This window comes from Corvus moneduloides, chromosome 34, assembly GCF_009650955.1.
Source record: "Corvus moneduloides isolate bCorMon1 chromosome 34, bCorMon1.pri, whole genome shotgun sequence".
Lineage (NCBI taxonomy): Eukaryota > Metazoa > Chordata > Aves > Passeriformes > Corvidae > Corvus > Corvus moneduloides.
Genome location: NC_045509.1, coordinates 719741 through 743681, shown reverse-complemented (window position 1 = coordinate 743681; position 23941 = coordinate 719741). Strand labels below are relative to the sequence as shown.

Genomic DNA, 23941 nt, shown 5'->3' with positions numbered 1-23941 from the left:
CCCCCCAAACCCCCCCAGGAACCTTCCCCAAACCCCTCTAGGACCCCCCAAACCTCCCCCAAACCCCCTCTAGGACCCCCCAAACCTCCCCAAATCCCCCCCAAACCCCCCCAAACCTCCCTCAAACCCCCCCAGGAACCCCCCCCAAACCCCTCTAGGACCCCCCAAACCTCTCCCAAACCCCCTCTAGGACCCCCCAAACCTCCCCAAATCCCCCCCAAACCCCCCCAAACCCCTCTAGGACCCCCCAAACCTCCCCCAAACCCCCTCAAGGACCCCCCAAACCTCCCCAAATCCTTCCCAACCCCCCCCCAAACCCCTCTAGGACCCCCCAAATCCTCCCCAAACCCCCTCAGGACCTCCCCCAAAACCCCTCAGGACCCCCTGAACCTCCCCAAATCCCCCCCAAACCCCCCCAGGAACCCCCCCAAACCCCTCTAGGACCCCCCAAACCTCCCCCAAATCCCCCCCAAACCCCCTCAGGACCTCCCCAAAACCCCTCAGGACCCCCTGAACCTCCCCAAATCCCCCCCAAACCCCCTCAAGACCCCCTTGACCCCCCCTTTTCCTGCCCCCCCCCCCCAGTTTACCCCTCGCTGGAGTCGGACGAGGACGACCCCGCCCTCAAATCGCTCCCCAAAAAGAAGAAGGTGACGGACGACGCCCCCTGGAGCCCCAAAGGTTTGGGGGGGTCCTGGGGGGGCTTGAGGGGGTTTTGGGGGGCTTCAGGTGGGGGGGAGGGGGGGGGTTGAGGGGAAATTCGGGGATTTTGGGGGAGGTTTGGGGGGGTCCCCAGGGACTGGGGGGGATTTGGGGTCCCTGGGGGTCCCTGGGGGTCCCGGGTCCCTCCTCCTTCGGGGCAGGGGCTGATTTTGGGGTGACCCCCTCGGGGCATCTCCTCCTCTGTTCAGCGTCTGATTTTGGGGTCCCTCCCTGGATTTGGGGTCTGATTTTGGGGGGTCCCCCCTTTGCCACGGTCTCGTTTTGGGGTGTCCCCCTTGGCTCAGTGCCTGGTTTTGGGGTGTCCCCCTTGGTTCAGGATCTGATTTTGGGGTGCCTGCACTTTGTTCGATGTCTGATTTTGGGGGGTCCCCCTTTCATTTGGGATCTGATTTTGGGGTGTCCCCCCCTTTGCCCCATGCTTGATTTTGGGGTATCCCCTCTTTTGGGATCTGATTTTGGGGTGTCCCTGTTTTATTTGGTGCCTGATTTTGGGGTTCCTGCTTTATTTGGGATCTGATTTTGGGCTGTTCCCCCTTTGTTCCCTGCTCTAATTTTGGGGTGTCCCCCTTTATTCAGTGTCTGATTTCGGGGTTCCCTCCTTGCCCTGCTGTGATTTCGGGGTGTCCCCCTTTGTTCTCTGCTCTGATTTCGGGGTTCCCCCCTTGCCCTGCTGTGATTTTGGGGTGTCCCCCCTTTGTTCAATGTCTGATTTCGGGGTGTCCCCCTTTTATTCCCTGCTCCAATTTCAGGGTTCCCCCCTTTGTTCCCTGCTCTGATTTTGGGGCGCCCCCTTTATTCAATGTCTGATTTTGGGGTTCCTCCCTTTGCCCTGTGCTCTGATTTTGGGGTGTCCCCCCTTTATTCCCTGCTCCAATTTTGGGGTTCCCCCCTTGCCCTGCTCCGATTTCAGGGTGTCCCCCTTTATTTGGTGCCTGATTTTGGGGTTTCCCCCCTTTGTTCCCTGCTCTGATTTCGGGGTGTCCCCTTTGCCCCCTGCCTCATTTTGGGGTCCCCCCTTTATTCAATGTCTGATTTCAGGGTGTCCCCCTTTATTCACTGCTCTGATTTTGGGGTTCCCCCCTTTTATTTGGTGCTTGATTTCAGGGTTCTCCCCTTTATTCCCTCCTCTGATTTTGGGGTTCCCCCCTTTTATTTGGTGCTTGATTTCAGGGTTCTCCCCTTTATTCCCTCCTCTGATTTTGGGGTGTCCCCCCTTTATTCAATGTCTGATTTCGGGGTTTCCCCCCTTTATTCCCTGCTCTGATTTCAGGGTGTCCCCCCCTTGCCCTGCTCCGATTTCGGGGTGTCCCCCTTTATTCAGTGTCTGATTTCGGGGTTCCCCCCTTGCCCTCCTGTGATTTTGGGGTGTCCCCCCTTGCCCTGCTCCGATTTCGGGGTTCCCCCTTTGTTCCCTGCTCCGATTTTGGGGTGTCCCCCCTTTATTCCGTGTCTGATTTCGGGGTGTCCCCCCTTTATTCCCTGCTCCAATTTTGGGGTTCCCCCCTTTATTCCCTGCTCCGATTTCGGGGTGTCCCCCCTTTATTCCCTGCTCCAATTTTGGGGTGTCCCCCCTTGCCCTGCTCCTATTTCGGGGTTCCCCCCTTTATTCCCTGCTCCGATTTCAGGGTGTCCCCCTTTATTTGGTGCCTGATTTTGGGGTTTCCCCCCTTTATTTGGTGCTTGATTTCAGGGTTCTCCCCTTTATTCCCTCCTCTGATTTTGGGGTGTCCCCCCTTTATTCAATGTCTGATTTTGGGGTTCCTCCCTTTATTCCCTGCTCCAATTTCAGGGTTCCCCCTTTGTTCTCTGCTCCGATTTCAGGGTGTCCCCCTTTATTCAATGTCTGATTTCGGGGTGTCCCCCCTTTATTCCCTGCTCTGATTTCGGGGTGTCCCCTTTGCCCCCTGCCTCATTTTGGGGTCCCCCCTTTATTCAATGTCTGATTTCGGGGTGTCCCCCTTTTTTTCCTGCTCTGATTTTGGGGTGTCCCTGTTTTATTTGGTGCTTGATTTCAGGGTTCTCCCCTTTATTCCCTCCTCTGATTTTGGGGTGTCCCCCCTTTATTCCCTGCTCAAATTTCAGGGTTCCCCCTTTGTTCCCTGCTCTGATTTCGGGGTGTCTCCCCTATATTCCGTGTCCGATTTTGGGGTTCTCCCCTTTATTCCCTCCTCTGATTTCGGGGTGTCCCCCTTTTATTCCCTGCTCCAATTTCAGGGTTCCCCCCTTTGTTCCCTGCTCTGATTTCGGGGCTCCCCCTTTATTCAATGTCTGATTTTGGGGTTCCTGCCTTTGCCCTGTGCTCTGATTTCGGGGTGTCCCCCCTTTATTCCCTGCTCCAATTTCAGCGTCCCCCCTTTATTTGGTGCCTGATTTTGGGGTTCTCCCCTTTATTCCCTGCTCCAATTTCAGGGTTCCCCCCTTGCCCTGCTCTGATTTCAGGGTCCCCCCCTTTATTCCCTGCTCCGATTTCAGGGTTCCCCCTTTGTTCCCTGCTCCAATTTCGGGCTGTCCCCCTTTATTCAGTGTCTGATTTCGGGGTTCCCCCCTTGCCTTGCTGTGATTTTGGGGTGTCCCCCCTTTATTTGGTGCCTGATTTCGGGGTTCTCCCCTTTATTCCCTGCTCCGATTTCGGGGTCCCCCCTTTATTCAACGTCTGATTTCGGGGTGCTCCCCTTTATTCCCTGCTCCGATTTTGGGGTGTCCCCCCTTTATTCCCTGCTCCGATTTCGGGGTGCTCCCCTGCCCCCGCCTCACCTGGGGTTCTCTCACCTGTGCCCAGCTCGGGTGACGCCGTCGCTGCCCCGCCAGAGCCGCCCGGTGCGGGAGGGGACCCGCGTGGCCTCGGTGGAGACCGGGCTGGCGGCCGCCGCCGCCAAACTGGCCCAGCAGGTGAACTGGGAGCACTGGGAGCACTGGGGGAGGGTTCGGGGGGGGGAATTGGGGTTTAGAGGGCATTTAGGGGAATTTGGGGTGGGAATCCAGGTGGGTTTGAGGGTGATTTGGGCTGTTGGGGGGGGGGGGATTTGGGGGTGTCAGACTGGCCCAGTGGGTGAACTGGGAGCACTGGGGGGGACTTTGGGGGGTAATTGAGGTTTGGGGGCACATTTAGGGGGTGCAGGGGCTGTTTGAGGGGGGTGCAGGGGGTTTTTGGGGTATTTCTGGGGTCCAGAGCGATTTGGGGTTTGGGGGGGGCGTTTAGGGGATCCAGGGGGTTTTTGGGGTATTTCTGGGGTCCAGAGTGATTTGGGGTTTGGGGGTGCATTTAGGGGATCCAGGGGGGGGGGTTCTGGAGGCGATTGGCACTTGGGGGGTATTTAGGGTGGTTTAGGGGGGGGTCGGACCCCACAACCCCCCCCATAAACCCCCCCTAACCCCCCCCCCCCCAGGAGCACCGCAAGCTGCAGCGCAGGAAGGTCCCGGCCAAGCGCCGCCCCCCCTCGCCCCCCTCCCCCGAGGAGGAGGAGGAGGAGGAAGAGGAAGAGGAGGAGGAAGAAGAGGAGGACGAGGAGGACGAAGAGCCCGAGCCTGACCCCGAGGGGGACCCGGAGCCGGAAGCGGAGCTGGGGGGGGGCGAAGCCGAGGCCGAGCCCCCCCCCGGAGCCCCCCCCGGAGCCGCCGTACCCCCCCAGCCTGGCTGACCACGAGTACACGGCGCGGCCGGGGGGGCCGGGACCCCCCCCCGGGGCTCAGCCGGGCCGTGCCCCCACCCCCATGGCCCCGGGGGTCTTCCTGAGCCAGCGCCGGGCACCCCCTGGCACCGCCCCCCCCAGCCACGGTGAGAGGGGTGGGGGGGCTGGGAGGGGGCTGGGGGGGGTTTTGGGGGGTTTGGAGGGGGTTTTTGGGGAGGATTTGGGGGGGTTTGGGGGTGCTGAGGTGGGTCCAGGTGGGGTCTGATGGAGTTTGGGGGCTCCAGGGGGAGTTTGGGGGTTCCAGGTGGAGTTTGGAGGGGGTTTTTGGGGAGGATTTGGGGGGTCTGGGGGGTGCTGAGGGGGCTCCAGGTGGGCTCTGATGGAGTTCGGGGGCTCCAGGGAGATTTTTGGGGTTCCAGGGGGAGTTTTGAGGGGGTTTTTGTGGAGGATCTGGGGGTTTTGGGGGTGCTGAGGGGGCTCCAGGTGGGGTCTGACAGAGTTTGGGGGCTCCAGGGGGAGTTTTCAGGGGGTTTTGGGAGGATTTTGGGGGTGCTGAGGGGGCTCCAGGTGGGTCTGATGGAGTTTGGGGGCTCCAGGGGGAGTTTTCAGGGGTTTTTGGGGAGGATTTGGGGGGTTTGGGGGTGCTGAGGTGGGTCCAGGTGGGTCTGATGGAGTCTGGGGGCTCCAGGGGGAGTTTTCAGGGGGTTTTGGGGAGGATTTGGGGGTATCTGGGGGGTTTGGGGGTGCTGAGGTGGCTCCAGGTGGGGTCTGATGGAGTTTTGGGGTTCCAGGGGAGTTTGGAGGGGGTTTTTGGGAGGATTTGGGGGGGTTTGGGGGTGCTGAGGGGGGTCCAGGTGGAGTCTGATGGAGTTTGGGGGTTCCAGGGGGAGTTTTGAGGGGTTTTGGGAGGATTTTGGGGGTGCTGAGGAGGGTCCAGGTGGGTTTAACAGAGTTTGGGGGCTCCAGGGAGATTTTTGGGGTTCCAGGGGCAGTTTGGAGGGGGTTTTTGTGGAGGATTTGGGGGTTTTGGGGGTGCTGAGGGGGGTCCAGGTGGGGTCTGACAGAGTTTGGGGGCTCCAGGGGGAGTTTTCAGGGGGTTTTGGGGAGGATTTGGGGGGTTTGGGGGTGCTGAGGTGGGTCCAGGTGGGTCTGATGGAGTTTGGGGGCTCCAGGTGGAGTTTGGAGGGGGTTTTTGGGGAGGATTTGGGGGGTTTTGGGGGTGCTGAGGGGGGTCCAGGTGGGTTTAACAGAGTTTGGGGGCTCCAGGGGTAGTTTTGGGGTTCCAGGGGGAGTTTGGAGGGGGTTTTTGGGGAGGATTTGGGGGTATCTGGGGGGTTTGGGGGTGCTGAGGTGGGTCCAGGTGGGTCTGATGGAGTTTGGGGGCTCCAGGGGGAGTTTTCAGGGGGTTTTGGGGAGGATTTGGGGGGTTTTGGGGGTGCTGAGGTGGGTCCAGGTGGGGTCTGATGGAGTTTGGGGGCTCCAGGGAGATTTTTGGGGTTCCAGGGGGAGTTTGGAGGGGGTTTTTGTGGAGGATTTGGGGGTATCTGGGGGGGTTTTGGGGGTGCTGAGGTGGCTCCAGGTGGGGTCTGCTGGAGTCTGGAGGCTCCAGGGGCACTTTTGAGGGGGTTTTGTGAGGATCTGGGGGTTTTGGGTGCTGAGGTGAGTCCAGGTGGGTCTGATGGAGTTTGGGGGCTCCAGGGGGAGTTTTGGGGTTCCAGGGGGAGTTTGGAGGGGGATTTTTTGGGGGTTTTGGGGGTGCTGAGGTGGGTCCAGGTGGGTCTGATGGAGTTTGGGGGCTCCAGGGGCAGTTTGGAGGGGGTTTGTGGGAAGGATTTGGGGGGTTTGGGGGTGCTGAGGGGGGCCCAGGTGGGGTCTGATGGAGTTTGGGGGCTCCAGGGGGATTTTTGGGGTTCCAGGGGGAGTTTGGAGGGGGTTTTTGGGGAGGATTTGGGGGTATCCGGGGGGATTTGGGGGGTGCTGAGGTGGGTCCAGGTGGGTCTGATGGAGTCTGGGGGCTCCAGGGGGAGTTTTGAGGGGGATTTTTGGGGGGTTTTGGGGGTGCTGAGGGGGCTCCAGGTGGGTGTGATGGACTTTGGGGGCTCTGGGGAGAGTCTGGACAGGACTTTGGGGTCGGTTCGTGAAGCGCCGAGAGGGCGGGGGAGCTGCAGGGGGGTCTGGGGGGCTCTGAGGGGGTTTGGGGGGCTCTGAGGGGCTTTTTGGGGGGCTCTGAGGGGCTTTTTGGGGTGTCTGGGGGGGCTTTGGGGGGCTCTGAGGGTGTTTTGGGGGGCTCTGAGGTGGTTTAGGGGTTGTTTTGGGGGCTCTGGGGGGGTCCTGGCCCCGTCCCGCTGATGCCTCGGTGCCGCCGCAGGGAAGCGGCCGCGGAAGGGTTTGGCCACGGCCAAGCAGCGCCTGGGCCGCATCCTCAAGATCCACCGCAACGGGAAACTGCTGCTCTGAGGGCGGGGCCCGGACACGCCAAGGGGCGTGGCCACACCGGCCCCGCCCACCCTCGGCCACGCCCCCCGCACCGCAGAGCCCGGGGATGGACACGGCCGCGGTGGGCGGGGCCTGGAGAGCGACCACGCCCTGCCAGGCTCCGCCCACCCGCGCTGTGAGGGAGGAGCTGGGGGCGGGGCCGAGCTGAGGGGCGGGGCCTGGCGGGGCCACGCCCTTGAGGAGGTAGCGCTATAAGGGCGTGGCTTGCACCAGGCCCCGCCCCTTTTCCGGCGCGGCCACGCCCGCAACGCGGAGTCCACCGAGACCACGCCCCCAATGCTGCCCGAGCCACGCCCACCGCCTGTACAGGCCAACACCATCGCCACGGGGGCGTGGCCACGACAAGCCACGCCCACAAATGAGCTACAAACCACGCCCCTAAAGGGTTGGGCAGCAGCCTGGCCCCCGCCCACCGGTGCTCCCGCCCTCCCATTGGCTGTGGCTGAGCTGGGGGCGGGGCCTTCTCATTCCCGCGCTCAGGCGCTTGGCCAAGCCCCGCCCCACAGCTGCGGAGGGGGCGGAGCCATTTTTGATTGGTCCCCGCTGAGGATTTTTTTTTTGTTGCCCCTCCCCCAAGTGTCTTCAGGTTGATTGACGGGGGCGGAGCCGCTTCCCATTGGCTGCCCCGGTTTTGTAGGCGTGTCCGGAGGCCGCGGCCCCGCCCCCCCTTTTGTATTTGTAGAATAAAAAGGAGGAAAAAAACAAACAAAAAGAAAAAATCCCGGAATTGGTGAAAAAGTGACCCCGGCTGTGTCACGTGACCCCCGCAGCGCGCGCCGCCGGGCGAGACCTCGCGAGACCTCGCGCTCCCCTCAGCCCGCGCTCTCGCGAGATCATCTTCTTCCTCAGTCAGCCGGCGCTCTCGCGAGATTTCGCGCTGCCCTCAGTCGGCGCTCTCGCGAGAGCCGCGCGGGCCGCCGCCGTTCCCGCCGCTGAGGCAGCGGCCGCGCTCCCCCCGCCCTCCTCCCCCCCCCTCGGCGGGCCCGGTCCCGTTGCCGGTCTCGCTTCTCTCCGCGCGCCTCTCGCGAGGCTTCGGGGCCGCAGTGCCACCGCCAGCGCCTCGCGAGATCTCGCTCATCAGCGTGCCGGTGAGTGCCGGTGCTTGAGGGAACGGCGCGGGGCCCGCGGCCTGCGAGGGGAGCTGGGGGGTTGAGCCCATCTGTGGTGGGCAGAGCCTCGCCTCCCTTGACCCTCCGCCCCCCTCCCCCATTTTCCCCTCGGTACGAGGCGGGATCTGTGAGGGACCCCCTCCCCTCCCCCATACACCTCACGAAATCTCGCGAGGCTCCCCGAGCTCCCGCCCCGCTGCTCGGCGCGCTCTCGCGAGACTTCGCCCCTGCGCCTCTCGCGTTTCCATTGGCTGCCGGCGGCGTTGTCCCGCCCCCTGCTCTGCCCGCGGCGCCGCCTCCTCCTCGTCCCGCCGGCCGCTCTCGCGGGACTTGTGGCGGCTCTCGCGGGATCTCGGGCCGCGGCCGGGGCTCAGTGTAAGATGGCGGCGGCGGCAGCGGCGGGACGGGCCCGGGCCGGGCTCTGACCCCCCCCTGCTCTCCCCGCCCGCAGAAGGTACCGGGGCCGGCGGGGCGGGGGGCTCGGCCCGGTGCCGCTGCGGGGCCCGCGGCAGGGGGGAAATGGCGCCCGGCTCCGTCATGAGGGGCCCGCCCCCCCCCCTCCCACCGCCCCCCCCACTCCCCAGCGGCCTCCCGTGATTTGGGGGCCCCTTTCCCTCCCTCACGGCCCCCCTTCCCCCGACCCCCCGGGGCTCCCCCGGTACGGGACCCCCTTGCCGGGATTCAGGCGCTCCCCGCCGAGATTTAGGGTGTTTGGCTCCCCCCCCCCCACCCCGATTTAGCCTTCTCACGTTTTTAGGGGTGCCCCGTATTTTATGGGTTCCATCACGATGCTCTCTCGCCTTTCCATTCTTCAGGCACCCCGGCGGTATTTTTAGGCTCTCTCAGTCCCCTCCCATTACTCAGGGTCTCTCTCAGCGCTTTCCCGACATTTCGGGGACCCTTTTAGGGCCCCCCCACGTTCCCCGTTTTCTTCCTGCAGCTCGCCGGGATTTACCCCCGGCGTTTCGGGCCCTCCTCCTTCGGCCCCTTTAGGGTTTGAGGGTCTCCTCGTTGGCTCCCCAGCACTTTTCCCCCGTAGTATTTAACTGTGATTTCGGGCTGGGCTTTTCCCGGCGCTCATCTCCCCACACGCTGCGATTTGGGGGATCCCTTTCCTGGCATCACCCCCTCACTGCCTCCTCTCCATCGCTGCCCATCCCCCCCGCAATCCTTCAGCCGCTCACTCGGGACCCCCAAACCCCCCACAGCACCTCACAGCCCCCTCCCCAATTTCCCCCCCCTCCCCCCAGCAGCTCCCGGGTCCCTCCCCCTCGCAGCGACCGGGCCGGGCTGAGGATGGACTGGGAGTGATTCCCGGTAAGGGCGGCCCCGCTCGGTTCCCCCGGGGGGAGGGGGCTTCAAAACCTCCTGGGGGGGGGCAAGACAGCGTGGGGGAGGGGTAGGGGGTGGATCTCGTGTCGGGGGTGGTTTTTTCCGGAGCTGTTTTGGGAGGGGGAACGGCACGGGACCCTCCAGGTGGTTTTTGTCACCCCCCGGGCCCCCCCTGCCCCCCCAATGTGATGCGTCACTGTCACCGAACCGGCCGGGCTGGAGGGGGGGGGGGGACCGGGAGGGGGGGGGCGGGGGAGCCCCGGCACGCGGCCGCGTCAGCCCCTAATTACAGCCCCTAATTACAGGCGCTAATTGCAGCCCCTCGTCACCGCCGCGGGGTTAATTGAGGGGGGGAGCGGGGGGGTGAGGGCGGTTTCGGGGGGGCCCCCAGGCGACCCCCCCGGGCACGGCGGGGTTTTGCACATTCATTGTTCAGCCGGTGCCGCGACGTCATCGGCCGCGGCCGCCGCGGCGCCTGTCGGGACAGCGAGGCCCTGTCGGGACACGGGGGAGCCCCGCAGCGGCGGGGGGGGGGGGGGGGGGGGGGAGGGGGTTTGACCCGCTGGGGGTGGGGGGGCTCCCGGTGCGACCCCGCCCTCCCCCCTCGTGTGGCCACAGGCGGAGCACGAGGACCGGAACCCCCAAAATGAAAGTGGATCGGACGAAGCTGAAGAAAACCCCCACGGAGGCGGTGAGGGGGAGGGGACACTCAGGGGGTGTTGGGGACACTCAGGGGGTGTTGGGGACACCTGGGGAGGGGGTTGGGGACACTGAGAAAGGGGGGAACACTCACTGGGGGGGGGGGGGGACACTTAGCGAGAGTGTTGGGGACACTCGGGGGGTGTTGGGGACACCTGGGGAGGGGGTTGGGGACACTCAGAAAGGGGGGAACACTCGCTGAGGGGGGGAGACACTTGGAGAGAGGGTTGAGGACACTCAGGGGGGGTTGAGGACACTCACGGGGGTTGGGGACACTTGGGGGGGGGCACTCGCTGGGGAGGACACTTGGAGAGGGGGTTGGGGGCACTCGGGGGGTGTTGGGGGCACTCGGGGGGTGTCAGGGGTGTGATTGTGGGGGGCACACTGCGAGGAGTGGGGGGATCAGGCAGACCCTGGGGGGAGAATTGGAGATGTCTGGGGGGAGGTGGGGAGGGGTTTGGGGACATCAGGAGGGGTTTGGGGACATCGGGAAGGGGTTGGGGACGTCGGGAGGGGGTTGGGGGCATCAGGAGGGGTTTGAGGATATGGGGAGGGTTTGGGGATATTGGGAGGGTTTGGGGGCATCGGGAGGGGTTTGGGGACATGGGGAGGGTTTGGGGGCATCAGGAGGGGTTTGGGGACATGGGGAGGGGTTTGGGGGCATGGGGAGGGTTTGGGGACATGGGGAGGGGTTTGGGGGCATGGGGAGGGGTTTGGGGACATGGGGAGGGGTTTGGGGACATGGGGAGGGTTTGGGGGCATGGGGAGGGGTTTGGGGGCATGGGGAGGGGTTTGGGGACATGGGGAGGGTTTGGGGGCATCAGGAGGGGTTTGGGGACATGGGGAGGGGTTTGGGGGCATGGGGAGGGTTTGGGGGCATGGGGAGGGTTTGGGGACATCGGGAGGGTTTGGGGGCATGGGGAGGGTTTGGGGACATGGGGAGGGTTTGGGGGCATGGGGAGGGGTTTGGGGACATGGGGAGGGTTTGGGGACATGGGGAGGGTTTGGGGGCATGGGGAGGGTTTGGGGGCATGGGGAGGGTTTGGGGACATCGGGAGGGTTTGGGGGCATGGGGAGGGGTTTGGGGACATGGGGAGGGTTTGGGGACATGGGGAGGGTTTGGGGGCATCAGGAGGGGTTTGGGGACATGGGGAGGGGTTTGGGGGCATGGGGAGGGTTTGGGGGCATGGGGAGGGGTTTGGGGACATGGGGAGGGTTTGGGGACATGGGGAGGGTTTGGGGGCATCAGGAGGGGTTTGGGGACATGGGGAGGGGTTTGGGGGCATGGGGAGGGTTTGGGGGCATGGGGAGGGTTTGGGGACATCGGGAGGGTTTGGGGGCATGGGGAGGGTTTGGGGACATGGGGAGGGTTTGGGGGCATGGAGAGGGTTTGGGGACATGGGGAGGGGTTTGGGGACATGGGGAGTCTTTGGGGGCATGGGGAGGGTTTGGGGACATGGGGAGTCTTTGGGGACATGGGGAGGGTTTGGGGGCATCGGGAGGGGTTTGGGGACATGGGGAGGGTTTGGGGACATCAGGAGGGTTTGGGGACATGCGGAGGGTTTGGGGGCATGGGGGGCTGAGTTCCCTGTCCCCCCCCCAGCCCGCCGACTGCCGGGCCCTCATCGAGAAGCTGAAGGGCTGCAGTGACGAGCAGCTGGTGACGGAGCTGCAGCAGATCAAGACATGGAACATCGGGAAGGTGGGAGGGGGCCCGAAATCTGCGGGGGGGTCCCCAAAAACCTGGGGGGGGGAGGTCCAGAAGGACGGAGGCCTCGGAATTTCCCGAGGGATCATCCAGAGGTTTTCAGGGCGATGCTGAGCTCGTCCCCACACCGGTCAGTGCCACGGGGCAGGGGGGTCACCCTGGCACCCCCAGAATGGGGGGGTGGCACCCCAGGGTGTTCCCCAGGTGAGGGGGGAGCACTCTGAGCCCCTGCTCAGCTCTCAGCCCTGGGGTGCTGCCGTTGGGGGTTTTTGTGGAGCCTCAGGAAGGGTCATTTCCTGCAGCTCTCGCTGATCCTGGGGGTCACCCCACTTTTTGTTTGCTTTTCCTGCAGCTGGGGGTTCTCAGCGGTGCCCTCGGCCCCCCCAAAGCGGTGCCCCCATTTCCTAGCACGGGGCTGGGACCCCGCTTGCTTTGGAGCCCCAGAACTGGGGAGGGGGCCTGTGGTGTCACCCAGCCCCCCTGGACTGGCAGGGGGCACCCCCTGAGTCCCCCAGGTCACCAGGGGGGGTACCCCAGTTTCTCCCTGTGCCCCAGAAGGGACCCTCCCCATTTCCCTCCTCCTAGAGCTCCAAAACTCCAAGGAGGATCCCCAATATCCCAAAAAACAGCGGGGGGACACCCCACAGACCCCAAAACACCCAGGGGGCACCGCAGTTCCCTCCCAAACATCTGGGGAGGACCCAAATTGTCCCCCAGATTCCAAAACCACCGGGAGCAGAGAGCGGAACTCCCTTTCCCCGCCCTGTGTTGGGAACGGGGCCCAGCTGCTACTGGGGGGGCAATTGGGGATGCTGGGGCGCTTCCTTGGGGTTCTGGGGTCCCCCCTGGGGATGTGGGGGCTCATGGGCTGGGACCCCCCACGCGAGGTGGGGGGGGGGGTTCATGGGGGGCTGGGCTGGGGCCTGGGCTGTGCCCCCAGCCCCATTCCTCACCCCCTGTGCCCCCCTCCCCAGTGCGAGCTGTACCCCACTGGGTGGGTGTGGGGGGCTCAGGGGTCCAGGCTGTGCCCCCAGCCCCATTCCTCACCCCTTGTGCCCCCCTCCCCAGTGCGAGCTGTACCACTGGGTGGACCTGCTGGACCGCTTCGACGCGCTGCTGGCCGAGGCCGGCCGGCCGGTGGAGGCCATGAGCTGGATGCTGGCCTGCGACCGGCCCGAGCGGCAGCCGCTCAAGGCCCTGCTGCTGGCCCTGCTCAACTTCACAGCGTTGCTCATCGAGTACAGCTTCTCCCGCCACCTCTACAGCTCCATCGAGGTGGGCACGGCCCCTTCCCCCCTTCCCCGGTTGCCCCAGTTGCCCCAGTTGCCTGACACGCCTGTCCCCGCAGCACCTGACCACGCTGCTGGCCTCCTCGGACATGCACGTGGTGCTGGCCGTGCTCAACCTGCTCTACGTGTTCAGCAAGCGCTCCAACTACATCACCCGCCTGGGCTCCGAGCGCCGCGGGCCCCTGCTGGCCCGCCTGCAGCACCTGGCCGAGGTGGGGTGGGGGTTTGGGGGGTTTTTGGGGGGTTTTTGGGGGGTTTGGGGAGGGGCCCAGCAGGGCGGGGCTGAGCTGGGCTGGTTTCCCTACAGAGCTGGGGTGGAAAGGAGAACGGCTTTGGGCTGGCTGAGTGCTGCCGGGACCTGCACATGATGGTGAGTGGTACCTGGGGGTCCTCCAGAGCTCGGCTGGGTGCTCTTGTCCTGTGCTGGGGTCCTCCAGAGCTCGACTGGGTGCTCTTGTCCTGTCCTGGGGGTCCTCCAGAGCTCGGCTGGGTGCTCTTGTCCTGTGCTGGGGTCCTCCAGAGCTCGGCTGGGTGTTCTTGTCCTGTTCTGGGGGTCCTCCAGAGCTCGGCTGGGTGCTCTTGTCCTGTCCTGGGGGTCCTCCAGAGCTCGGCTGGGTGCTCTTGTCCTGTGCTGGGGTCCTCCAGAGCTCGACTGGGTGCTCTTGTCCTGTCCTGGGGGTCCTCCAGAGCTCGGCTGGGTGCTCTTGTCCTGTGCTGGGGTCCTCCAGAGCTCGACTGGGTGCTCTTGTCCTGTCCTGGGGGTCCTCCAGAGCTCGGCTGGGTGCTCTTGTCCTGTGCTGGGGTCCTCCAGAGCTCGGCTGGGTGCTCTTGTCCTGTGCTGGGGTCCTCCAGAGCTCGGCTGGGTGCTCTTGTCCTGTCCTGGGGGTCCTCCAGAGCTTGGCTGGGTGCTCTTGTCCTGTCCTGGGGGTCCTCCAGAGCTCGGCTGGGTGCTGTTGTCCTGTCCTGGGGTTCTCCAGAGCTCGGTTGGGTGCTCTTGTCCTGTCCTGGGGTTCTTCACAGCTCAGCTGGGTGGTTTTGTCTTGTCCTGGGGTTCTCCAGACATCACCTTTGTACTTTTGTCTTGTTCTGGGCATCCCCCAGAACTTAGTTGTGGCTCCTTGTTCTGTCCTGGGGGTCTCCAGAGCTCACTTTTGGCCCCTTGTCCTGTTCTGGGGGTCCCCAGAGCTCACCTGTGGCCCCTTGTCCTGCCCTGGGGTCCCCCAAACTCCCCTGTGCCCTCCTGGGGACCCCCAGAGCTCACCTGTGCCCCCTTGTCCTGCCCTGGGGTCCTCCAGAGCTCACCTGTGCCCTCCTGGGGTCCTCCAGAGCTCACCTGTGCCCTCCTGTCCCATCCTGGGGTCCCCAGGGCTCACCTGTGCCCTCCTGTCCTGTTTTGGGGTCCCCAAACCATCCCACGTCCCTTTATCGTGTGCTGCTAGCCCTGGCACTCTCCTGTGTCTTTTCTCATGTCCTGTGGTCCCCCCCAATGCCCTCAGGGTGCCCCGGTGCCACCCTGGGCTCCCCACCACTGGCACACATCCCGTTGTTGTGTCCTGGGGTCTCCCCGTGCTGTCCCATGTCACCTTTGGGTGCTTTGGGGTCCCCCAGCACTGGTCTGTCACATCCTGAGGTGCCCAACCCTGTCCTGTGCTTCTTGTCCCATCTCAGGGTCCCCCAGCGCTGTCCCCTGTCCCCTCCTGTCCCATCTCAGGGTCCCCAGTGCTGTCCCCTGTCCCCTCCTGTCCCATCTCAGGGTCCCCAGTGCTGTCCTCTGTCCCCTCCTGTCCCATCTCGGGGTCCCCCAGTGCTCTGCCTTGTCCCCTCCTGTCCCATCTCAGGGTCCCCAGTGCTGTCCTCTGTCCCCTCCTGTCCCATCTCAGGGTCCCCAGTGCTGTCCTTTGTCCCCTCCTGTCCCATCTCAGGGTTCCCCAGTGCTGTCCCCTGTCCCCTCCTGTCCCATCTCAGGGTTCCCCAGTGCTGTCCTCTGTCCCCTCCTGTCCCATCTCAGGGTCCCCAGTGCTGTCCTTTGTCCCCTCCTGTCCCATCTCAGGGTCCCCAGTGCTGTCCCCTGTCCCCTCCTGTCCCATCTCAGGGTCCCCCAGTGCTGTTCCCTGTTCCCTCCTGTCCCATCTCAGGGTCCCCAGCGCTGTCCTCTGTCCCCTCCTGTCCCATCTCGGGGTCCCCCAGTGCTCTGCCTTGTCCCCTCCTGTCCCATCTCAGGGTTCCCCAGTGCTGTCCTCTGTCCCCTCCTGTCCTATCTCGGGGTCCCCCAGCGCTGTCCTCTGTCCCCTCCTGTCACATTTCAGGGTCTCCAGGGTCCCCACTGCTCTCAGGGTCCCCCAGTGCTGTCCCCTGTCCCTTCCTGTGACATCTCTGGGTCCCCACTGCTCTCACGGTCCCCCAGTGCTCTCCTGTGTCCCCTCCTGTCACATCTCGGGGTCCCCCCGTGCTCTCCTTTGTCCTGTCCTGTCACATTTTGGGGTCCCCACTGCTTTCAGGGTCTCCCAGTGCTCTACCCTTTCCCCTCCTGTCCCACCTCGGGGTCCCCAGAGCAGCCCCGGCTCCCCCAGTGCTGTCCCCTGCCCCCTCCTGTCCCATCTCGGGGTCCCCCAGTGCTGTCCCCTGCCCCCTCCTGTCCCATCTCGGGGTCCCCCAGTGCTGTCCCCTGTCCCCTCCTGTCCCATCTCGGGGTCCCCCAGTGCTGTCCCCTGCCCCCTCCTGTCCCATCTCGGGGTCCCCCAGTGCTGTCCCCTGCCCCCTCCTGTCCCATCTCGGGGTCCCCCAGCGCTGTCCCCTGTCCCCTTTGCGTGGCTGCTCTGGGCTCTGTCCCCTCTCTCTGGTGCCATCCCGGGGTGCCCTGCACTGTCCCGTGTGCCCGTGTCACGCCCTGGGCTCCCCAGGTCTGGCCTGTGTGTCCCTGCTGCAGCTCAGGAGCCCCGAATGTCCCCCAGCACTCTCTGGGGCTCTCTTGGCGTTGTCCTGTGTCCCCCCAGGGTGCTCAGGGGTCCTTTTGCTGTGTTTACCCTGTCACATCTCGCTGTGACGCCTTTTGAGATCCCCAATGCCACCCTGCGTGCTTTTGTGCCCTCCTTGATGCCATCCCACCTTCCCCAGCGCTGTTCCCTGTCCCCTCAGGGTGTCCCCAGCACTGTCCCCTGTCCCCTCAGGGTGTCCCCTCAGGGTGTCCTCTCAGGGTGCTCCCAGCACTGTCCCGTGTCCCCTCAGGGTGCTCCCAGCACTGTCCTGTGTCTCCTCAGGGTGTCCCCAGCACTGTCCCCTGTCCCCTCAGGGTGTCCCCTCAGGGTGCTCCCAGCACTGTCTTGTGTCCCCTCAGGGTGTCCCTGGCGCTGTCCCGTGTCCCTCCAGGGTGTCCCCTCAGGGTGTCCTCTCAGGGTGCTCCCAGCACTGTCCCGTGTCCCCTCAGGGTGCTCCCAGCACTGTCCCGTGTCCCCTCAGGGTGTCCCCTCAGGGTGTCCCCAGCACTGTCCCCTGTCCCCTCAGGGTGTCCCCTCAGGGTGCTCCCAGCACTGTCCCGTGTCCCCTCAGGGTGTCCCCAGCACTGTCCCCTGTCCCCTCAGGGTGTCCCCTCAGGGTGCTCCCAGCACTGTCCCCTGTCCCCTCAGGGTGTCCCCTCAGGGTGTCCCCTCAGGGTGTCCCCAGCACTGTCCCCTGTCCCCTCAGGGTGTCCCCTCAGGGTGCTCCCAGCACTGTCCCCTGTCCCCTCAGGGTGTCCCCTCAGGGTGTCCCCTCAGAGTGTCCCCAGCACTGTCCCCTGTCCCCTCAGGGTGTCCCCTCAGGGTGTTCCCAGCGCTGTCCTGTCCCCCCCGTGTCACATCCCGGAGCCCCCCACCCCCTCCCGTGTCCCCCCCGTGTCGCATTTAGGGTCCCCCCCTGCTTTGTCCCTCCCGTTGTGTCCCTTTGTCCCCTTTCTGCCAAACTTCCAGTGTCCCCCAGCCCGGCCGTGTCCCCGTGGGGGAGGGGGACCCTGCTGACCCCCCTGACCCCCCTGTCCCCCCCACCCAGAAATACCCCCCCAGCGCCACCACCCTGCACTTCGAGTTCTACGCCGAGCCGGGCGTCGAGGTGAAGGTGGACAAGAGGGTGAGTGATGGGGAACTTCGGGGACACGCGGGGACACGAGGAGGCCCCCAAAACACTGGGGCCACCCCTTGACCTCCTGTGACCCCCCCAGGCCACCAGCACCACCCTGCACTACATCCACATAGAGCAGCTGGACAAGGTGAGCATGGGGGGCACCTTGATTTGGGGAGGAGGGTTGTGCTTTGTTTGAGACCCCCCCAAACGCTGCACCGCCCTTTTGGCCCTCTGTACCCCAATCCTGTCCCCTGCCCCCCAATTTCTCTGTCCCCTGCCCCCCCAGATTTCAGAGAGCCCCTCGGAGATCATGGAGTCGCTCACCAAGATGTACAGCATCCCCAAGGACAAGCAGGTGTGAGGGGTGACAACGAGGGGACCCTGGGGGCACACACGGCTGGGAGGGGTGACCCCCAGACCCTCCCTGACCCCAAATTCGTGTCCCCCCCCCCACAGATGCTGCTCTTCACCCACATCCGCCTGGCCCACGGTTTCTCCAACCACAAGAAGCGGCTGCAGGCGGTGCAGGCGCGGCTCCACGCCATCTCCATCCTGGGTGGGGCTTCGTTAAGGGCTGGGTTAATTGGGGGGGGGGGATTAGGGGGGCTCTGGGGGGCTTTGGGCTGACCCCCCCGTCCCTGCAGTGTACTCCAACGCGCTGCAGGAGTCGGCCAACAGCATCCTGTACAACGGGCTCATCGAGGAGCTGGTGGACGTGCTGCAGATCACCGACAAGCAGCTGATGGTGAGGCCCCCCCCGAGCCCCCCCTGAGCCCCCCAGAACGCCTCCGACCCCCCCGCTGACCCCCTGCCCTCCCCCAGGACATCAAGGCGGCGTCGCTGCGGACGCTGACGTCCATCGTGCACCTGGAGCGCACCCCGAAGCTGAGCAGCATCATCGACTGCACCGGCACCGCCTCCTACCACGGCTTCCTGCCCGTGCTGGTGCGCAACTGCATCCAGGCCATGATCGGTGAGCGCCGGGCGGGGCTGGGGCGGGGCTGGGGCAGGGCAGGGCAGGTGTGGGGCTGGGCGGGGCTGGGGTGGGGCTGGGGCAGGGCTGGGGTGGGGCTGGGGTAGGTGTGGAGCAGGGCAGGGCTGGGCAGGTAGTAGGCAGGTGTGGGGCAGGGCTGGGCAGGTGTGGGGCAGGTGTGGGGCAGGGCTGGGCAGGTGTGGAGCAGGGCTGGGGTGGGGCAGGGCTGGGGTGAGGCTGGGCAGGTGTGGGGCAGGGCTGGACTGGGCTAGGGCAGGGCCGGGCAGGTGTGGGGCAGGGCAGGTGTGGGGCAGGAACAGGGGCAGACGCGGGGCAGGTGTGGGGCAGGAACAGGGGCAGATGTGGGGCAGGAACAGGGGCAGGAACAGGGGCAGGTGTGGGGCAGGTGTGGGGCAGGAACAGGGGCAGACGTGGGGCAGGTGTGGGGCAGGAACAGGGGCAGACGTGGGGCAGGTGTGGGGCAGGAACGGGCAGACACGGGGCAGGTGTGGGGCAGGAACAGGGGCAGGTGTGGGGCAGGAACAGGGGCAGGAACAGGGGCAGACGCGGGGCAGGTGTGGGGCAGGAACGGGCAGACACGGGGCAGGAACAGGGGCAGGAACAGGGGCAGGTGTGGGGCAGGAACAGGGGCAGGAACAGGGGCAGGTGTGGGGCAGGAACAGGGGCAGGAACAGGGGCAGACGCGGGGCAGGTGTGGGGCAGGAACAGGGGCACACGTGGGGCAGGTGTGGGGCAGGAACAGGGGCAGGTGTGGGGCAGGTGTGGGGCAGGAACAGGGGCAGACGTGGGGCAGGTGTGGGGCAGGAACAGGGGCAGGAACAGGGGCAGACGTGGGGCAGGTGTGGGGCAGGAACAGGGGCAGGAACAGGGGCAGACGTGGGGCAGGTGTGGGGCAGGTGTGGGGCAGGTGTGGGACAGATAATGGGGCAGGTGTGGGGCAGACATTGAGCAGGTGCAGGGCAGGTGTGGGGCAGACATTGAGCAGGTGTGGGGCAGGTGTGGGGCTTCAGGGGGCGTGAGCCGCCCTAACGGTGCTGTCCCCCCAGACCCCTCCATGGAGCCCTACCCCCACCAGTTCGCCACGGCGCTCTTCTCCTTCCTCTACCACCTGGCCAGCTACGACGCGGGCGGCGAGGCCCTCGTGTCCTGCGGCATGATGGAGGCGCTGCTCAAGGTGGGCCGGCCTCGCCCTCCTGGGGGGGGGGGGTCTCACCTGCCCTGGAGACCCCCTCACCGCCCTCCTCACCCCCCACAGGTGATCAAGTTCCTGGGGGATGAGCAGGACCAGATCACGTTCGTCACGCGGGCGGTGCGCGTGGTGGATCTCATCACCAACCTGGACATGGCCGCCTTCCAGTCGCACAGCGGCCTCTCCATCTTCATCTACCGCCTCGAGGTGCTGCCCCCACCCTGCTGCCGGGGGGGGTTTTAGGGTCTCTGCGGGTTTTTTGGGGTGCTGAGGCTCTGTGCCCTCCTTGCACCCCCCAGCACGAGGTGGATCTGTGCCGCCGCGAGTGTCCCTTCGTCATCAAGCCCAAGGTGCAGCGCCCGCCCGCCGCCGCCCTCCCCGAGGGCGAGGACATGGAGACGGACATGGAGGGTGAGCAGAGGGGCGGCACTGGGGGTGTCCCTCCCCCTCTCACCATGTCCCGGTTACCCCTCTGGTGTCACCGTCCCCCCGCAGTGACCGACGTGGCCATGGAGAGCAGCCCCGGCCCCTCGGCCGAAGCCCGGCCGGACCCCGCGCCGCCGGCGCCGCCCGCCGTGCCCAGCACCAGCGCTGCCACCCCGTCCCCGCGCGGCGGTAGGTGCCCCCCGGGGCTGGGGGACCCTCTGGGGACACCGGGGGTGCCACGGGGGGCTCACCCGTCCGTGTGCCCCCTCCCAGGAGTGCAGTGCATCCCGCAGCGCGCCGCCTTGCTCAAATCCATGCTGAACTTCCTCAAAAAAGCCATCCAGGACCCCGCCTTCTCCGACGGCATCCGGCACGGTGGGTGCACCCCGATGGCGCCAAACCGCGCCCCCCATGCCCCCAGGGGGGCAGCGGGGGTGGCACTGACCCCCCGTGTGCCCCACAGTGATGGACGGCTCGCTGCCCACCTCGCTGAAGCACATCATCAGCAACGCCGAGTACTACGGCCCCTCGCTGTTCCTGCTGGGTGAGCCCCGCCCCGGCCCCGCCCGGGCCCCGCGGGCTGGGCAGCGATTTGGGGGCCCCGCGCCGGTGCCCCGCCCGCCCTCAGTGCCCGCCTGTCTCTCCTCCCGCCGCAGCGACCGAGGTGGTGACGGTGTTCGTGTTCCAGGAGCCCTCGCTGCTGTCCTCGCTGCAGGACAACGGCCTCACCGACGTCATGCTGCACGCGCTGCTCATCAAGGACGTGAGTGTGCCCGCGCCTGTGCAGCCAGCTGTGCCCCAGCTGTGCCCCTGGGTGTGCCCACACCTGTGCTCCTGTCTGTGCCCGCGCCTGTGCAGCCAGCTGTGCCCCAGCTGTGCCCCTGGGTGTGCCCACACCTGTGCTCCTACCTGTGTCCGCACCTGTGCCCCCAGCTGTGCCCCAGCTGTGTCCCTGGGTGTGCCCACGCCTGTGCCCGCACCTGTGCCCCCAGCTGTGCCCCAGCTGTGTCCCTGGGTGTGCCCACGCCTGTGCTCCTGTCTGTGCCCGCGCCTGTGCAGCCAGCTGTGCCCCAGCTGTGCCCCTGGGTGTGCCCATGCCTGTGCTCCTGTCTGTGCCCGCGCCTGTGCAGCCAGCTGTGCCCCAGCTGTGCCCCTGGGTGTGCCCATGCCTGTGCTCCTGTCTGTGCCCGCACCTGTGCCCCCAGCTGTGCCCCAGCTGTGTCCCTGGGTGTGCCCATGCCTGTGCTCCTGTCTGTGCCCGCACCTGTGCAGCCAGCTGTGCCCCAGCTGTGCCCCTGGGTGTGCCCCCAGCTGTGCCCGCACCTGTGCCCCCAGCTGTGCCCCCAGCTGTGCCCATACTTGTGCCCCCAGCTGTGCTCTCACCTGTGCCCCTACCTGTCCCCACACCTATCCTGTTTCTGTTTCTTCAGCTGTTTCCCTCAGCTGTCCTGTTACCTGCCCTGCACTTGTCTCATTGTGGGGTCTGTTTCCTGTTGGCGCACCTGTCCCATCTGCTGTCCCTGCGCCTGTCCCCTCCCCTGGCCCCTCCCCTGGCTCCTCCCCTGTCCCCTCATCTCTTCCCTGGTGTCTCTCAGCACCTGTCCCCTCGTGTGTCCCCTCGTGTGTCCCCACACTCATTCTTTCACCTGTTCCTGTGTTTTCACACCTGTCCCGTTAACTGTCCTGCATCTGTTGTGTTTCATGACCCTGTTTCTGTTCCGTTTTCTGTTCTTTTATCCGTTCTTTTACCTGTTCTGGACTTGTTTCTTTCACCTGTCCTGTACCTGTTCCTCTTACTTGTCCTGTACCTGTTCCCCTCACCTGTTGTCCTCACTTGTTCCCTCACCTGTTCCCCTTACCTGTGTCCTTACCTGTCCCGTTACCTGTCCTGCACCTGCCCCCGGCCTATCCCTTCACCTGTCCCTTTACCTGTCCTGTATGGGTGTCCTCACCTGTTCCCCTCACCTGTCCCCTCCCCTGTTGTCACACCCATCCCCTCCCCTGTTGTCACACCTGTTCCCTCACCCGCTTTGCCTCCGTCCCGTTTCTGTCCCGCACCCATCCTCTCGTCAGTCCCCGCTCCTGCCGTGACCCCGTCCCTGTGCTCACCTGCCCTGGGTGTGTTTCTCACCTGTGCCCTCACCCGTCCCCACACCTGTCCCCTGGGTGCCACCTGTGCGGGTGCCACCCCTGCCCCAGCTCCACCCCACACTTCTTCCCTGTGTGCTGTGCACCTGCCCGTGCCCCACCCCTACCTGTGCCACACCTGCCCGTGCCCCACCCCTACCTGTGCCACACCTGCCCATGCCACACCCTCGTGTGCCCCACCCCTACCTGTGCCACACCTGCCCATGCCACACCCTCCTGTGCCCCACCCCTACCTGTGCCCCGCCCGCCTGTGCCCCACCCGCCTGTGCCCCAGCCCTACCTGTGCCCCACCCGCCTGTGCCCCACCTACCTGTGCCCCACCCCTACCTGTGCCCCACTTACCTGTGCCCCACCCCTACCTGTGCCCCACCTACCTGTGCCCCACCCCTACCTGTGCCCCACTTACCTGTGCCCCACCCCTACTTGTGCCCCACCTACCTGTGCCACGCCCTCCTGTGTCCTACCTGCCCAGTGTCTGCCTGAGCTCTGTCCCACACCTGCTCTGTGCCCCTCCCTGTCCACTCCCTGTGCCCCTCCCTGTGCCCTCCCTGTGCCCATCCCTGTGCCCCTCCCTGTGCCCTCCCTGTGCCCTCCCTGTGCCCCTCCCTGTGCCCTCCCTGTGCCCATCCCTGTGCCCCTCCCTGTGCCCTCCCTGTGCCCCTCCCTGTGCCCCTCCCTGTCCCCTCCCTGTGCCCCTTCCTGTGCCCTCCCTGTCCCCTCCCTGTGCCCATCCCTGTGCCCCTCCCTGTGCCCCTCCCTGTGCCCCTCCCTGTGCTCCTCCCTGTGCTCCTCCCTGTGCCCCTCCCTGTGCCCCTCCCTGTGCCCCTCCCTGTGCTCCTCCCTGTGCTCCTCCCTGTGCCCCTCCCTGTGCCCCTCCCTGTGCCCCTCCCTGTCCCCTCCCTGTCCCCTCCCTGTGCCCTCTCTGTCCCCTCCCTGTGCCCCTCCCTGTGCCCCTCCCTGTCCCCTCCCTGTGCCCTCCCTGTGCCCCTCCCTGTGCCCTCCCTGTGCCCTCCCTGTGCCCTCCCTGTGCCCTCCCTGTGCCCTCCCTGTGCCCTCCCTGTGCCCCTCCCTGTGCCCTCTCTGTGCCCTCTCTGTGCCCTCCCTGTGCCCTCCCTGTGCCCTCCCTGTCCCCTCCCTGTGCCCCTCCCTGTGCCCTCTCTGTGCCCCTCCCTGTGCCCCTCCCTGTGCCCCTCCCTGTGCCCCTCCCTGTGCCCTCCCTGTGCCCCTCCCTGTGCCCTCCCTGTGCCCTCCCTGTGCCCTCCCTGTGCCCTCTCTGTGCCCTCCCTGTGCCCTCACCTGTCCCCTCCCTGTGCCCCTCCCTGTGCCCCTCCCTGTGCCCTCCCTGTGCCCTCTCTGTCCCCTCCCTGTGCCCCTCCCTGTGCCCCTCCCTGTCCCCTCCCTGTCCCCTCCCTGTGCCCTCCCTGTGCCCCTCCCTGTGCCCTCCCTGTGCCCCTCCCTGTGCCCCTCCCCGTGCCCCTCCCCGTGCCCCTCCCTGTCCCCTCCCTGTGCCCCTCCCTGTGCCCATCCCTGTGCCCCTCCCTGTGCCCTCCCCGTGCCCCTCCCTGTCCCCTCCCTGTGCCCCTCCCTGTGCCCATCCCTGTCCCCTCCCTGTGCCCCTCCCCGTGCCCCTCCCTGTCCCCTCCCTGTGCCCCTCCCTGTGCCCCTCCCTGTGCCCTCCCTGTGCCCCTCCCTGTGCCCCTCCCTGTGCCCCTCCCTGTGCCCTCCCCGTGCCCCTCCCTGTCCCCTCCCTGTGCCCTCCCTGTGCCCCTCCCTGTGCCCCTCCCTGTGCCCTCCCCGTGCCCCTCCCTGTCCCCTCCCTGTGCCCCTCCCTGTGCCCATCCCTGTCCCTCTCTCTCACCCTCCCTGTGCCCTCCCCGTGCCCACTCCTGCCCGGTGCTGAGTGGCCGCTGGCTGCCCGCAGGTGCCGGCCACGCGGGAGGTTCTGGGCTCGCTGCCCAACGTGTTCAGCGCGCTGTGCCTGAACGCGCGCGGGCTGCAGAGCTTCGTGCAGTGCCAGCCCTTCGAGCGCCTCTTCAAGGTGCTGCTGTCCCCCGACTACCTGCCCGCCATGCGGCGGCGCCGCAGCTCCGACCCCCTCGGTGAG

The 23941-nt window shown here is 66.0% G+C and overlaps 2 protein-coding genes across 2 annotated transcripts in view; both read left to right on the top strand.

Moving 5' to 3' along the window:
• Nucleotides 1-581: 581 nt before the first annotated feature.
• LOC116437300 (histone lysine demethylase PHF8-like) lies at nt 582-7542 on the top strand (the record flags this gene model as incomplete). Its single annotated transcript, XM_032094960.1, is given in 5 exon segments — nt 582-681; nt 3503-3612; nt 4110-4310; nt 4312-4498; nt 6721-7542. Coding segments are annotated over 5 exon segments (687 nt in total), but the record flags the coding sequence as incomplete, so codon positions are not given.
• A 762-nt stretch (nt 7543-8304) lies between these two features.
• The window catches only part of LOC116437223 (E3 ubiquitin-protein ligase HUWE1-like), a 33757-nt gene continuing 18120 nt past the window's right edge, over nt 8305-23941 (top strand). The window contains exons 1-21 of the mRNA XM_032094823.1: nt 8305-8411; nt 9208-9274; nt 9908-9980; nt 11592-11690; nt 12765-12971; nt 13045-13197; nt 13293-13355; nt 17009-17086; nt 17178-17225; nt 17367-17435; nt 17537-17636; nt 17725-17825; nt 17903-18053; nt 19121-19248; nt 19330-19470; nt 19563-19674; nt 19759-19878; nt 19963-20064; nt 20153-20233; nt 20346-20452; nt 23759-23936. Coding sequence (XP_031950714.1) covers nt 9936-9980; nt 11592-11690; nt 12765-12971; nt 13045-13197; nt 13293-13355; nt 17009-17086; nt 17178-17225; nt 17367-17435; nt 17537-17636; nt 17725-17825; nt 17903-18053; nt 19121-19248; nt 19330-19470; nt 19563-19674; nt 19759-19878; nt 19963-20064; nt 20153-20233; nt 20346-20452; nt 23759-23936 — 2083 coding nt within the window. The 5' untranslated portion in view covers nt 8305-8411; nt 9208-9274; nt 9908-9935. The remainder of the gene's footprint in view (nt 8412-9207; nt 9275-9907; nt 9981-11591; nt 11691-12764; nt 12972-13044; nt 13198-13292; nt 13356-17008; nt 17087-17177; nt 17226-17366; nt 17436-17536; nt 17637-17724; nt 17826-17902; nt 18054-19120; nt 19249-19329; nt 19471-19562; nt 19675-19758; nt 19879-19962; nt 20065-20152; nt 20234-20345; nt 20453-23758; nt 23937-23941) is intronic.